Below are 16,684 nucleotides of genomic sequence, written 5' to 3' on the forward strand. Positions count from 1 at the left end.
CAGCTTAAATGTGCCAACCATGCCTTTATCATACTGAAGACTTGCTTTCATCTTTGACTTTTTGAGGATTTGGACACTTAGTGTATAATCAAGTTCCTTGTATGACTGCTCAGTCTCAGTTGTTCTGGACAGAGGCTTTATTGTAAAACAAACAATAGAGCCTCGGATTTCAGAACGTGCCTCAGTGTTTTCACAACATTTTTACTATCACCATTACCTTAGGGATAACATGTAGCAGTTGTAATGTACTCTAAACTGTACTTGTCTGTAAAGGACAATGAATTTTCTGCTGATAATAGACAGACAGATTTATCCATGACAGGTTGATCTGGCATTTCAGACACTCCATGTAGAAGGTTCAGAGCAGCACTTGACTTCAAAGTGGTTGAAAAAGTAGCTTCAAAGCAAGCAGTTTTAAGAATCAGTTCTTTATCCCAATTTTCTTACAGAATCTTTCTGGCTAGATTTTCAGTTTTAGAGTTTACAGAAATTTGCAGTTGCATTGAACTCATAGTTGTCTGCAATAAACTAAACCTAATTTTTATCAAGCAGAAAGTAGATTTGTAGCTGCTAAGGAACTGGCTATTTCATCCTGATTTTGAGAAATATCATAACATAAAGCCTCCACTAAGGAAAACAAAATCCACAACGAAAGGCAAACATTCTTTACTGGTCTTTGAAAGCCTTACTTCCTGAAAACACATACCTAATGCAGACATATATAACATCCTTGTTTCCAAGCAGTAATGTCTGTCTGCAGCTGAATGTTTGTCCCATCTGGTCTCTGTTAGAACCCCTTGATTTCTGGCCATTTTGCGCTTCCTGTGAACTTCACTATCTGTCGTGGTTTAACCCCACCCAGCAACTAAGCACCACGCAGCCACTCGCTCACTCCCCACCAGTGGGATGGGGGAGAGAATCAGAAGGGTGAAAGGGAGAAAACTTGTGAGTTGAGATAAGAACAGTTTAATAATTGAAGTGAAATAAATTAGAACAGTTAAATAGGCAAAGCAAAAACTGTGCATGCAAACAAAGCAAAACAAGGAATTCATTCACCACTTCCCATGGGCAGACAGGTGTTCAGCCATCTCCAGGAAAGCAGGGCTCCATCACGCGTAACTGTTACTCTGGAAGACAAATGCCATCATATCCCCTATCCCCTCCCCCCCTTGCTTCTTCCCCCAGCTTATATACTGAGCATGACGTCATGTGGTATGGAATAGCCCTTGGGCCAGTCTGGGTCAGCACCCCCCCGGCTGTGCCCCCTCCCAGCTTCTTGTGCACCCGGCAGAGCAGGGGAAGCTGAAAAGTCTTTGACCAGTGTGAGCGCCATTTAGTACCTATTTAGCAACAGCTTAGCACTACTTAGCAAGAACCAAAGCATCAGTGTATCATTGACATTGTTCTCATCCTAAACCCAAAACGCAGCCCCATACCGGCTACCAAGAAGAAAATTAACTCTATCCCAGCTGAAACCAGGACAATGTCCTTAGCATAAAAAGGTTTTTCCATGAGTAGGGGAGCTAATGAAACCTTGTTTCCTGCAAGTACATTCTCTTTATCCCCTCATCGCCCAACTTAGTTCTGACCTCTGCCTAGAGTGCTTCCTACATCTTCATTACTGATCATACAGTATGGTCAGTCTGGAGATTACATATTACACATCTAACACAAGCCAGTTAGCTTAATAAACTTAGAGCAAGTAGAAAGAATGACAACTGAAATCTGTCTGCTTCAATTTCAGTGGATTATCAGATTGACTATTCTTCTACCTAATTTGTGATTTTCAGGAAATGTATAGGAATATGAATGTGTTTGATATCTCCACTCTTTCAAATTAGATTGGGTTGGACAAGCTCAGAAGTTATCAATGGGAGACACAGACAAGATACTGTGGCAACTTAATTTCCTCAGAAAATCAGATTAAAACTTCTCAGATAATGCACCAGATTCTTTGCTCAATCCAAAGATCACTTAAGATATGCTCCCACAAACCTGGGACAAAGACTTACTTCAAAAGGCTACAAGATAAAGGCATCAAGGCAGGGTTTAGCCAGTACCATTGTGTAATGACTTCCAAGAAGCTGTTGTAGAAGTAAGCCTAAATTTTGGCAGGAGGATACCAAATACCTCCTATATTTGGCTATGCCTTTGTATCTGCAGCAGGAAGAAACTGTCTTGTTGGAACTGCTATGGTGACTGCATACCAGGTGATAATTTCTTGCATGCTAAAGGTGTAGATTGTTAAATTCAGACTAATGAAAATGGTGCTAGGTATATTCTATTCTAGTAGTTCTGATACAGAAAGCTTCTGGCCCAAGAAATAAGTATAATCAACATTTAGATATGATAAAATCATTTGTTTAAAAAAAAGAGAATGCTGAAACTGAATCATATTGAACTATAATTCCATTCTTAATGAGTGTAGTTTCTTAACGAAAGGGTAGGCATTTCCAGACAGAAGATACTGTTAACCTCTTCAATGCCATAAAAATGTCATAGATAACTAAGAATTTGTCAAGGAGAAAACACTGCAGCTTGAACAACAGTTTTACAAGGATTGGAATCTTAACCTCCAGCCCTGTGTCTCCATAGTAATATCAAGAAACGAACATTGAAATTCAGGTTTATTTTTACTCTACACACCTCAGCGTTTGTCACAAACCTCCTAAAAAATGTTTTTTGCATATTTCACCACCTTGCCTCTCTGTAGGCAGATGGATATATCTAAAAGGCTCAGATTTTCAAAATAGCCTATGATTTTTGAATACCGAGTTCTCTTTTGTATTATGGGAATTGTACATCCATGTTCACTTAGGTCCACTTTTCAAGAAAGAAGAATTTCAACAGTTTCCATTGATGCACATGGGCAACTCCACATACCTGAAAGTCACATCCATCACTGGAGTGCCTATATGTGTTTTAGAAATCTATATCAAGACATTCAGGTGTGAGATTTTGAGAAATGAATGAGAGTTATGAATCTTGCCTTTTATAAGAATTCAAAGCTTTTAAAAAAGCAGTCCTGTGCTAATACCTTTGATGCATCTGTAATCTACCAATCTTACCCACAAAGAAAGAGTAAAGAAACTTGATTTAATTTTTAAAAGTAGGAAAATATTCCCTGATTTCCTTTGACTTAAGTGTTGAAATGATACAGAGCAGCAGGACCTAAGTCCCATAGCAATGATAGAAAAAGATTGCTTCTCAGATCCTTCAGACCCTCCAACTCTATCTTCAGTGCAAATGGGAGATGGAAAAATAGAGGGCTGCACATTTAGCATAGTGATGAATGGATTCTGAAGCAGCTGCTTGCATTCTTTCAAACTTCATCTGCATTAGCAGCGGCCAGTATTCTGGAACTGTGTGCAGCTCCCTGGAATCCATATTTGTAATAAATATGGTTTATTCAGATAGAATTTGTTAGATTCTTTTCATTGATGTTAGGTTTACCCCCAGCCCAGATGCCTTCCCTTTTCAGGAGTTATTCAACAGATGAGTTGTTTCTGACAGGTGCTAAGCTTGTGCATCATATCAAGGATTCTTTTCAGTTCTGGAAAGAATACAGGAAGCTGTCTTTCCTTGATAGCTTTTCTCTTGGAGGCATGTTTTCTCCTAAAGCAGTTACACCATATCCCTAAAAGCTTAGTTGTTTCTAGTTTAGCAAGCACAGAGCTGTACACCTGAAGATTTTTATAGTTTCTGATACAAATAATAGCTTGCATTAAATTTCTTTATTTTGTAATTGCCCACTGTGTTTATATGTTTTCCCCAGGTATTTGTTGTCATAGGACATGAGTTACTCTTGACTGAAGTTGTTCACAGTGTCTATAGCAAATCTATGATAGAGGGATTTCCTGAGCCCCACTCACAAAATAATTCTTGTAATTGTGACCTTGCCTTGCAGTTTCAGAATTGCAGTGCTGCACACAGAAATTATAGCAGTGGGTATTACAGATGCTGCAAAAAATTACATCATTTTAATTTGAAAGGTCTGTGTTGTGTTAATATGCTGTCGTGATTTAACCCCAGCCAGCAACTAAGCACCACACAGCCACTCGCTCATTCCCTGCCCCAGTGGGATGGGGGAGAGAATCGGAAGAGTAAAAGTGAGAAAACTCATGGGTTGAGATAAAGACAGTTTAATAGGTAAAGCAAAAGCTGCCCACTCAAGCAAAGCAAAGCAAGGAATTCATTCACTACTTCCAATTGACAGGCAGGTGTTCAGCCATCTCCAGTTACTTGGGAAGACAAACGCCATCATGCCAAATGTCCTCCTCTTCCTTCTTCTTCCTCCAGCTTTATATGCTGAGCATCACGTCATATGGTATGGGATATCCCTTTGGTCAGTTGGGGTCATCTGTCCCAGCTGTGTCCCCTCCCAATTTCTTGTGCAACCCCAGCCTACTCGCTGGTGGGGTGGTGTGAGAAGCAGAAAAGGCCTTGACACGGTGTAAGAACTGCTCAGCAATAACGAAAACATCTCTGTATTATCAACACTGTTTTCAGCACAAATCCAAAACATAGCCCCATACTAGCCACTATGAAGAAAATTAACTGTATCCCAGCCAAAACCAGCACATATGCCTAAACTAGAAATGAAGCAACTGATTTAAAGTCCCTGTCACAGAGTGCTGCTGGCTGAGAAGATCACCATCCCTATCCAGTTTTCTGTTACCCCTTCCACATGAGGCTATGATACCCATAGCACAGGATGGACAGTGCATGACCTAATGGTATTCACAGCCTAACATTTTCACACAACCACCATCAACACATTTTACCATGGACTGCTTGGCTACAAACTAAGACAGCTGAGAAGCAGACCTAATAGGCTTCTACATCTTCCATTACATGGGATATGTATTCTCTGGCAGAGATGTAGATGGACAGTTGAGAGCAGTAAGTCTTCAGGTACTTTAGATAAACTTGAATTGTACTGTAAGTCAAACATCTAATACTGCCTCAGTAGCTTAATAAAAGTTATCTTGCCACTCCTTGGCTGTAGCAGAATTCAGCTGTCTTGCAGACTATGAGATAACTGTTAATTCCGATACACCAAACAAAATCATTCAGGCAACTTTCCTACTCTGAGTTTCTGAATTTAGTTTCATTCTGTATCTTTAGAATAAGCCTTGTTCTGAAACCCTGTCTAAACAAATTCCATGCAGCCAGGAGCAAAACTGATATTGCCTGAGACCCAGGCAGAAGATTCACCTTCAAGACTAGTCTCTTTTTCCTGTAGAAAATGCTTTCTATTGCACAGCAAACCACATCTGAATTTGTAGTGTGACAGCAGTAGAAATGCTAATATCCCTTTGGTTTCATTTACAAAAACCGTCAGATCTTCTCTCTAGTAGGTAGCTTTTGAGCAATTGCCTGTGCCTTGTATCTGGAGACCTTCTTACCTAAGACAGGAAGAGAATGAAGAGTTCAGTGACTGTTATATTTACATATTCTGCTTATAAAATGATGCAGAGGACAAGATTTAGGAGAAAAGTGTAAGACCTTACAGAGTTCATGTTAAATTAAAACAAAATTCCAAACATCTATAGTTTAAGTCTTTGTAATCCAGCAGACAAATACAGAAAGGACTACAGGACAAGGTAACTGCCAAAATTTGATAGTGTGTACACCAATGGAGAAAAAAATTAGGATATAACCTCAAGTATGTAATTAAAAGTATCAGGATTAAATTTGGAAGGGTTGAATATTACAAGCAACACCTTGACAGAATGACTGTCAAGGTGTTGCTTGCAATGAACAGGCAATGAAATAGTTTTTTAAGAGAAATGACTGCAGATAGACATTTTAAAACTAGACAGGACAGAAATACAAATACCAATTGGGAACAATTATATTCTGAGTGGGAAGTGAACTGGGTGAGGTGATAAAGTCAAAAACATCAGAAATAGAAAAGATGGACAAATAAAGCACTTCTGGATCTTTGGGGATGAAAAGTGTTACAGGAACATAAACCACTAGTATTAATTTTTCACAGATGGACCAAAGAAACCATCAAAAGATGACACATTTAAATCTTCAGATGAACAAGGGAAAAAATGTGTTGGGGTTTGGTTGGTTTTTTTTTTGTATTGAAGTTAGCTGAACTAGGCTAATTGATGCTATTCAGAGAGAGTATAAGGGAATCTAGGAGAGACTCACGCAAATCTGGTCCCCACTGGGCAACTACTAAATCTGAAAATAAAAAAAAGTAAAAGAGGAGGTGACATATTTTAAGTTGGATTGACCTTCTTAATATATGAAGTTTTTGACCCATAATTTGCAGGTGACTTAGTGTGCATGTGAAGCTGTAGCATTTTCTCAGTCTTTCTCAGTTTTCAGCATTTTGCTTCATAATAAATATGAAAGATGTAGATGTACTTATGGGCCAGACCATGGTCTCTGTCTCATGTTTGTGAAACATTCTGTCTTTTGCCTTAGATGCTACAGGTGTCAAATCTGAGTCAAGAGGGTGTGAGTATTCTGTCTGTATTGAAATTTTGGTGTTGGAGATGCAATACGCAAGGAAAATGAAGTGCAGTGGGCCAGGGGGTATGGGTAACACAAAACTCCTGCATCTCCCAACAACAGGAAAATAAATTAAGGGATCACATATCCCACACAGCTCCCTACAGTGCTTTCTGGACATGCTGAGAGACTTTCAGATAGTGTCAGGGAGTTTCAGATATTGTGAGCATTCTCAGACCTACTTCATCAATACAGCCAGATACTTTACCTGACAACTAAGAATCAGTTGTGAATCCTGTCCTTCTTGTTGGCAACACTGTGTTTAAAAGCCTTTGATTGTGAGCTCTTCTTTGCAGGGGAACTATTTATTTATTACAACTTACCTCTCACAAAGCTGTGGCAGTTTGACGGAAGGACATTAAAGGAGAAAACCTAGCTCTTAACTGCCTTGTGTCAATGTTTAGAGTCACCTACTTCAGTCAACACCAACAATTTGCCATTACTTTGCACTGATGTAGGTATCTGCAGAGGAACATCAAGGAAAAAGCCATTAAAGAAATTTTCCAAGAAACAGTAAATAAGTTAAAGAACCAGGAACAGAAGGAAGCCTAAGTTTCACTTATGATACCCCAGGTGTCTTTGATCTTACTATCTCCTAGCTGGTTACAATAATATCACTATGCTAGACATAGAGAGAAATGTTTTCTTTTAATGATGCCTCTTAACAATATTCCATGTTCTCCTAGGTTTGCCCCATCCCATCCCAGCCTCCTCAGCCTACTGTTGTTCCAAAGCCAGTTCAATCTGTCATACATGTACCATTGCAACCAAGCTGCCCGGGCAGAGGAAAGATGGCAAAGCTCATCAATCCAGAAGAGATGACATCCAGGGATTATTACTTTGATTCTTATGCTCACTTTGGAATTCATGAGGTAATATTTATTTTTATTTCAATGATTAATAATAATAATAATAATAATAATAATGTTTTCTTTGATTTATTAGTTATTTATCCCTCTCCCACTTGCTCATGATCATATTCCTCTGCGTTTCCTCAGAAGATTGTATAATCTCATTAAGTGCCACAGGTATTACCCACTTCTCTAGAGACCTGTACTCAAAACCTCTGCCCCACTTAGATCCTTACATATGAGTTCTCCACAGAGCTTATATTAGCTATCTGTACAGTGGTAATCCTCATGAGTGCACCAATTTAGTGCATTTATGAGAGCTGCAAACTAATCCAACCACACATGGAAACTACCTTATTGCTAAGTTAGGTCTTTTGTCCTCTTGCATATTTGAGCACAGATGCCAGCGGAACAGCTACTCAACTGACATTAGAAGCCAAGTAATTTCTGGCATGTTACTTGAATGCACAGACTGCATTAATGGGAACATATAGCCCAATAGCCTCCAGTAAATACACTCCTGGAAAGAATTACAAATACACAGTGGACCATATTTACCATCAAAAAGTTGACTGTAGACCAATTCTAAAGAAGACACTAATATCTTATATTTATGTGACCCAAGAGGATGGGATCTTAAAGACTAGGATGTAAAAAGGCCAACAATGTGAAATCAGTGGCAGTTTTCACAAACCACATAACAAACAGTATCTATTTCCATTACTCTAGTAATTGTTTGTGGGGCATATACATAAACAGAAGATTTCTATCTGCCAATTACATCTTGCCAGTGTAACATTCAGAAGTTCAATCCAAGAATGGGAGAAGACAGGAACAATTGACTTGGAAGGACACCTAAGAGAACTATTGAAGACACATCAGAGACCTCAAATCAGATCGAGCTCCTGATGGAAGGGTGCAGCTCAGGGAGTGCAGGGAGTACCTGGGGCCTCTTGCTGAGACTGGGAAGCAGGAGGTTGCCTCCTTGCCTGCAGGACGTGTGCAGTGGTAGAGGATCTGTGTCAACAAGTAAAGGAGCTGCTAGAGGAGGTTGGCAGACTTTGCAGCATCAGGGACATGAGGAAGAGACTGACTGGATCTTCTCCAAGATCTTGAAGGTACAAGAGTCTAAATCCCCAACTGTACTGAAAGGAGGGGCAGTCAGAGTCTGTACTTATCAGGTTTGGAAGTGGAGACTTCTCTGATGGTGAAGGCTGGAAACTTGTGACTCTGGCAACAGGAAGAAGGCTTCTGACCCACTTGCAGATCTCTAGCTACATAATAGGTTCAGTACCTTCATTGTAGATGAGGGGCAGGAAGTTCTGTCCAACAAAGCATCAGAACCAGTTGGTCCTGAGCCACATTTAGGCACTGGGAGGAAGCAACAAATGATAGTAGTGGAAGGCTCTCTCCTGCAGGGCACAAAGGCCCCCATCTGCTGACCTGACCTGATGTCTAGGCATTTGGATCTGACACCTTGTGGAGAGGCTGCTGACATTTTGTCCAGCCCTTAGACCAGCCTTGGATTACTACTGCTGCTCTTCCACGTGAGCACCAATGAGACCTGGAGCATAACAAGCGTGCACAGCTCTTAGCATGATGATCAACAGCAAGGTGTGCCAGGTGGTTTTTTTGCCTCAATTCTAACAGTGCAAATAAGGACTTGAGGAGAAGTGCTCCTTCAGGTCCACAACTGGTTGTGCAACTGGTGTCAATGATAAGTTTTCAGCTTTTATGTCTATGGGACCCTCTTTGAGGATTGAGGTCTGCTAGGAAGAGATGGAATCCACCTGACAAACCAGGCCAAAAGCATCTTTCCCAACAGGTTGGCCAACCTGGTGAGGAGACCTTTAAGCTAAGAATGTTAGACGAAAGAGATGATGACCCACAGTCACATGGAGAAGTGGTGGACCGAGTTGGTAAACAAAAGATGCAGGGTGGTGTGGACAAGACCTCATATTCAGCCAATAAAACAGAGCAGAAGGGGCCCACCCCAAGTGTAAGCACACAAAAAAGGAAGTACCGAGAGGCAGCATTATGGGGGAAGGTCTTACACCTTTTCTGGAAAATTAACATGACAGAGAGCCTCTCTGAAGTGCCTGTACACTGCCATGCAGCCTGGGAAATGAACAGGAGGAATTAGAAGTCAGTGCAGTTGCATGGCTATGGTTTCACAGGTATCGAAGAGATGCTGTGAGATTGCTCACATGAGTGGAATGCCACAATAGCTGGATACAGGCTCTTTAAGAGGGACAGACTGGGAAGGTGAGAAGGGAGATAGAGCAGCTGAATGCATGGAATCATGTCCACTATGGGACAGATGATGTTCCAGCTGAGAGCTTATATCTGAATCTGAATTCTCTCAGTGCCAGAAGGCACACAAGGCGCGAACATCGTTCTTCCACTTCGATTGGTCCGCGGCTGCGTGCTCTGGAGTCAAGGGCCACAGCACAGTCTTCCGTCGGTTTTCCCCTCAGGACACGACCGATCCATCTCCATCTCCTCCTCCTTACTTCGTTACCGATTTTCTCCATCATTTCTGATGCTCATCGTTTCTGCAACTTTTTTTATTTTTTTTTTTTTTCGCCCCGGGAGGAAGTAGTTGGCCTCCTGCCCAACCCCCATGACTTGGAGGGCCAGTGGTTTTTCTGTCAGGGTGGCCTTCCCTTAGGCTGCGTTGGTTCGCGGCCCCTTCTTCAATTTTATCCGGTGCACCCTCCAGAGAGGGATCCCCTATCCACCACCCAGGGGACGCGCCTTCTAGCCGTGCAGCCCCAGCCAAAGGGAGAGCTTATAGGTCAGGATTAAATGGTAGACCAACATGGTTGACATTGTGTGGGTGTCTGCTACAGACCACCTAATCAGGAAGAAGTAGTTGAGGTCTTCTTCAGACAACTGAAAGAAGTCTCATGTCTGCATGAGACATGAGTATGATTTCTGGTCCATGGGAGACTTTAATGACCCCAACATCTGCTGAAAGGCAACAGAACAGGACATAAGCAATCCAGGACATTTTTGGAGTGCACGATGGTAAATTACTGGCACAGATGAGCTGAACCAATGTGGGTGTGCGGGTGCTCTGCTGGTCCTGATACTAAAAAGAATGAACCAGCTGGGGGTGCGATGGTCAGGACAGGCTTGTCTGCACTGACCATGGGATTGTGAAGTTCAGGATCCTGAGAGCATGGATGCTCTCTCAGGATCCATGCTGTTTGTCTTGTTGACAGCCCTGGGTTTCAAGAGAGCAGTCTTCATCCTTTTCAGGGATCTGCCTGGAAAAATCTCATGGGAGATGGTCCTGCAGAGTCCAGGAAAACTGGTTGATTTCAAGGCTCACCTCCTCCAAGAACGGTCCATCCCAACATGCAGAAAGTCAAGCAACGGTGGCAGGAGGCCTGCATGAATGAACAAGAAGCTCCTGACAAAATTCAAACCAAAAAAGAAGCCCAGAAGAGGTAGAAGAAGGTTCAGGTGACCCAGAAGTTATTTCAGAGCCAAGGTTAGGAAAGCTAAGTTGCACCTGGACATGAATCTGGCAAGAGATGGGAAGGGTAACAAATCAGGGCTTTTCTAGGTGTATTAACAGCAAAATGAAAACTGGGGAAACAGCGGGACTGTTGCTGAATGAGGCAGTGTATCTGTTGACAAAGGACAAGGAAAATTACTTCTTCAGTTCTGGTTTTACTGGTAAGACTTGCCTTCAAGAATCCTAGGTCCCTAAGATGAGTGGCAAAGGATCACTTAAACTAAATTGGACATACATAAGTCTATGGGACCTGATGGGCTGTCTCCACCAGGACTGAAGGAGCTGGTTGATGTCATGGATGATCCAAACATAGACCCACCATCAGCAAAGAAGGAGTTAGTATGTGAATTATTACAGGAGCTTGACCCCTACAAATCGATGGGCCTTGATGCCATGCACCAAGGGTGTTGAGAGAGCTGGCTGATGTCATTGCGGGGCCACTCTCTATAATCTTTGAGAAGTTGTGGAGATCAGGGGATGTCCCAGAGGACTGGAGGAAGGCAAATGTTACCCCTATCTACAAGAAGGGCTCAAGGGAGGATCCGGGTAATTATAAGCCCATCAGTCTTACTTCAGTCCCTGGGAAAGTTATGGAACGGATCCGCCTGGGGGCCATCAGGAGTCAAATGAAGCACATGATTGGAAAAAGCCAACACAGCTTCACAAAAGGCAGATTGTGCCTGACAAATCTGGTGGCCTTCTATAATAAAGTGGCTTGCTCGGTTGACATGGGGCGAGCAGTCGACGTTGTCTACCTGGACTTCTCCAAGGCTTTCGATACAGTTCCCCACAGCCTCCTCCTGGAGAAATTGATGCATTATGGGCTAGGCAAGTGGTCTGTGCAGTGGGTGAGGAATTAGCTGGTGGGCTGCACCCAAAGGGTGGTGGTAAATAGCTCTTTTTCAAACTGGCAACCCATCACAAGTGGGGTCCCCCAGGGATTGATATTGGGCCCAACGCTATTCAGTATCTTCGTAAGTGATCTGGATAATGGGATCAAGTGTAGCCTGATGAAGTTTGCAGATGACACCAAACTGAGTGGGGAAGTAGACACTCTGGAAGGAAGAGCCACCCTGCAGGAAGATCTGGATAGGCTGGAAGAGTGAGCTAACAAGAACCTTATGAAGTTTAACAAGAACAAGTGTAAGGTCTTGTACCTGGGAAAACATAATCCAGGAGTGCAGCTGAGACTGGGATGCACCTGGCTGGAGAGCAGCTCTGTGGAGAGGGACCTGGGGGTCCTGGTGGACAGGAAGCTCAATATGAGTGAACAGCGGCTGCTGCGGCCAAGAAGGCCAATAGGATGCTGGGTTGCATCAAAAAGGGCATCACCAGCAGAGATAAAGAAGTCATTATCCCTCTCTACTTGGCACTTGTCAGGCCATGCCTGGAATACTGTGTACAGTTCTGGTCCCGATTATGCAAAGAAGATGTGGACAGGCTGGAGGGGGTCCAGAGAAGGGCCACCAAGATGATCAAGGGTCTGGGAAGCCTGCCATATGAGGACAGGCTGAGAGAGCTGGGTTAGTTCAGCCTTGCGAAAAAGAGGCTTAGCAGTGATCTCATCACCATGTACCAGTACTTAAAGGGCAGCTACAAAGAAGATGGAGACTCCCTTTTTACAAGGGGACACATGGTGAGGACATGGGGTAATGGGTACAAGTTACTCCCAGGGAGATTCTGATTGGACACGAGAGGAAAATTTTTCACAATGAGAACAGTCAATCATTGGAATAATCTCTCCAGGGAAGTGGTTGACTCTGCTACGCTGAACACGTTTAAGACTCAGCTGAACATGGTGCTGGGCCATCTCATCTAGATTGTGCTAGAAAGGTTGGACCAGATGATCCTTGAGGTCCCTTCCAACCTGGTATTCTATGATTCTATGATTATGGTTTATGGAATGATTTCTTTTGTGTTCAAAGAGGAACCTCAGAAAGTCCCTCTGCTGAGGCTCTAGGTTGTGCATGATTTAGCAGAAAAAGGAAAGCTTGGATTTCTGTATGGCTTCTGTTTATGCCCAAAGCAGTGCTGTGATTGGATTACATTCTGGTTGTCAATTGTAACAGTGAAATAATATTTAGAGAAATAAAATTGTAGAAAGAACATCATGCTGCTTCTTAATAATTCAATTCTAAGTAGCTAGCATTTTACAGTTGCTTTGATGTGTGCACCCCAAAGTACTTGACAAACTCTTCAGGTTGTGTGTTAATAATGCTTAAATTATAATAAGGGAATGCATTCAGCAGCAGTGTTGAATGCATATAAGCACTTCAAATAATAACACAATGCTTTTTTTTTTGGTCACAGGAAATGTTAAAGGATGAAGTGCGCACATTAACCTATAGAAACTCAATGTATCACAATAAACATGTTTTTAAAGATAAGATTGTCCTTGATGTTGGAAGTGGCACAGGAATCCTCTCTATGTTTGCTGCAAAGGCAGGAGCCAAGAAGGTATATGGGGTAAGAGGACTTTCTCTCATATTTTGAGTTTGTTTGTGCATTTTGCCTGAGAATTTGGCTTGGTGATTTACCTTTTCTTACTTGTCTTTGTTTGAAGTTCTTCTCTCCAAGGTCTTGTATGGCTTGATTTACAGTGACTTCAGTGGAGTTCTCTTGCTTTCTATGACCTGCAGTAGTGTGCCTTTTCCAAATCGAGATATAATGTCTTTTATTTTATGGAATCTTTGGTGATCTGGTACATATCCACATTTCTTCTTGGCTGCAAAAAAATGTTAAAGGGACTCACTGCTTCTCAGAGGGGTCAAAGGAGCTATCTTGCTTTTTTAAATTCTAAAGTTCTGCAACTGTGTAGTCTTGGAAACAGATCTCTTTAATACACTTTTCCCTGTACATTACAACTCGGCAAATCATGCAAGAAAGCATGTGCATGTTTTCTGTGCCAACAATAACGCTTTTCAGAGACAGAAGGGAATGATTACCTTAAATACATTGAACTTTAGCTGCATGAATGTGCAGTTCTCTGCAGAGAAGTCATTAGAGAGAGCATAGATTTGCTTCCTAAGTATATTCAGAGTTATTTGTACTAACTCTAAAATGACAAATACAATTTCTTTTTGCTTTGGACTTCTGTTTGCCCTGCAGACACAACACAACATAGAAAAGGGGACCTAGATTCTATTTCTCTGTGTACTTCTTTGACAAAGTTGTTTACTAAAACTTAGCTGGCTACATCTGTGCATTTGAAGACACTGATAATATCTAAACTGTGCATCTTTATTACTGGTAATGATACACAAAATGCAAAGACTCCTGTTCAATTCTCAGGCTTGTATTTTCAAAATCCAATGTTAATGCTGAGTGCCTCATTTGAGTATCAGACTACAGCATGGAAGTATAGATAGCTGAAATCAGAAGGTGCTGGCAAAAGTTTTGGCATTTAAGCATGAGACTTAATATACAGAATTGGCAGCTAGAATGTATTTCTTGTAAACCAAGTACACAATTTATTATCTCAAAGCCTCAGGGAGAATAAACCTGTAGCCTTCTCTGATGCAGGAATGCAGGTTTCGCGCAAGGATGTTGCAGTGCTTTGAAAGTATAAGCATATACAAAATGATGATGCTGTGCTCCCACCTTCCTATCTCCCAGATCCTTGGCCATATGGTCTTCCTCCATCCCTTGTGCTGGCACTGGTGCTTATCTGATTCTACCATGAGCCAGCTCACTGGCAGAAAATTCACCCAGTAAAAGAAAAGTAAATACTTTTCCACAGGTTTGTTGGTGGTGGTGGTGGTTTTTTTTCCTTTGGACTTCTTTACAGTTCAGGCTGTACCTCAGGCATTTATAAAGCTCTGTGGCACACCAGTGTCAGCTCACCCGTGGGCACTGAAGCTGGGGGGTGGGCTACCCAGGAAACTTAGCTCTCAGAGGAGCTCACTTAGGTGTGAAACTCCTCTGCTACAGCCTAAGAGTTTCAGCCTTCTTGTCACATGACCTACCTCACCATGAACCCTGTCACACAGCAAGCGGCAGAGTTGTATTTGTGTTGGAAAAGCAGATATTTCAGAGATCTGTCAGTAGCAACCTTACAGTCATATTAAGACTTTATGGTTCTATTGGCAAAGAGTGCCAATGGAAACTGTGAGCGTTCCTTTTAAAAAGCAAACATTTGCCATGAGTTATTACATAGAGCTGAGATGTTCCAGTTTCTTCTCTACAGTTAGATGTGATTTTTCAAATAGTATGATGTGGGAACTGTTGACAAATGCAGAGTGCTGGTTTTCTGACTACAGTGCCACTGAAATCACTGTCCTCTTTCTCACTCTCTCCCTTTTTCAGGTTCAAATGCATCCACTACCCTGTCTGATTCTTGTTATCCCTCTTACTCACAGTTGGAACTTATTCCTTGCCACTACTTCAGCCAACTGCTAGAATCATCTCTGGGTCTTCAAGAGGTGTAAATCATAGAATCACTGACTCATAGAAAGTCTGGAAGACCTCTGGAAGTATCTAATCCAACCTCCTGCTCAAAGCCGACTGAAGTTTAAAGCTATATGAGGTTGCTCAAGGCCTTTTCCAGTTCAATTTGGAAAATCTCCAAGGATGGAGACTCTAAATCCTCTCTCAGCACCTATTCCAGTGCTACAGTCAGCAGGAATTTCCCTTGCTGCAGCTCATGGTTACTGCCTTTTGTCCTGTCACTGTGCACTTCAGAGAAGAGCTTGATTTTGTTTTCTCTGCAAGCCCTTTTTAAATAGTTGAAGATAGCTATTGGATTGGGGGCATCTCTTCTACAAGCTGAACAGAACCAGCCCCCTCAGTTTTTCTTCCTTCTTCATGTGCTCTAACCCCTAACCATCGTGGGAGAATAACAGTAGATTGTGCAATGATGTTCATCTAACTGGGGAGCTGTTGTAAGACATGTAGAGAGAGGATTGGCACGTGGCTGTTGGTGCTTGGGAGGGGTGAGTGAGGGACAGACAAATACATTGAAACCTTGGTTCATCTGCTGCATTTGGTCACACAAAATTCAGGGCAATCACTGCAGTAGAACTATCTGAATTCTATGGTATTTTCAGACAAACAAGACTGTAGGTAAGAAGGAATTAAACAGACACATAAAATGAAGGTACATGTCAGATGTTAGATGATTTGGATAAAAACGTGGTGATGAGGACACAGCCCAGGGGAAAAGGAAATCTGGGAATGTGGTGACTGCTTCAGAAAAAGACCCCAGTAAAAGAGGAGACATTCACAGCATTAGATTGAAGACTGAGAAGTAAAATGAAAGTAGAGCTGAGTATACACACTAGATACAGCTGAAGAAACTCAAGAGTCCCTCAAGGGTCCATACTGGGACCACTACTGTTTAATATCTTCATTAATGGCATGGATAGTGGGATTGAGTTCACCCTCAGCAAGTTTGCAGATGACACAAAGCTGAGTGATGCAGTTGATATACTTGAGGGAAAGGATGACATCCTAGAGGGACTTTGACAGGCTTGAGAAGAGGACCAGTGTGAACCTCATGAAGTTGGGGATACTGGTGGGTGGAAAATCGGATATGAGCCAGCAATGTGTGCTCGCAGCCCAGAAAGCCAATTGTATCCCAAGCTGCATCAAAAGAAGCATGGCCAGCAGGTTGAGAAAGGTGATGCTCTCCCTCTACTCCACACTGGTGAGACCCCACCTGGAGTACTGCATCCAGCTCTGGGGTCCCCAGTACAAGAAAGACATGGACCTGTTCTAGAGGATCCAGAGGAGGGCCACAAAAATGATCAGAGGGCTGGAACACCTCTCCTATGAAGAA

The 16,684-nt window shown here is 42.2% G+C and overlaps 1 protein-coding gene across 1 annotated transcript in view; it reads left to right on the forward strand.

Annotated features, from left to right (window-relative positions):
• The window catches only part of PRMT8 (protein arginine methyltransferase 8), a gene marked incomplete at both ends in the record, with an annotated part of 67,672 nt that overhangs the window by 27,237 nt on the left and 23,751 nt on the right, over positions 1-16,684 (forward strand). Inside the window, 2 exons of the mRNA XM_082308554.1 lie at positions 7,218-7,403; positions 13,219-13,374. Coding sequence (XP_082164680.1) covers positions 7,218-7,403; positions 13,219-13,374 — 342 coding nt within the window. The remainder of the gene's footprint in view (positions 1-7,217; positions 7,404-13,218; positions 13,375-16,684) is intronic.

This window comes from Platalea leucorodia (assembly GCF_965183815.1).
Source record: "Platalea leucorodia genome assembly, chromosome: 4".
NCBI lineage: Eukaryota > Metazoa > Chordata > Aves > Pelecaniformes > Threskiornithidae > Platalea > Platalea leucorodia.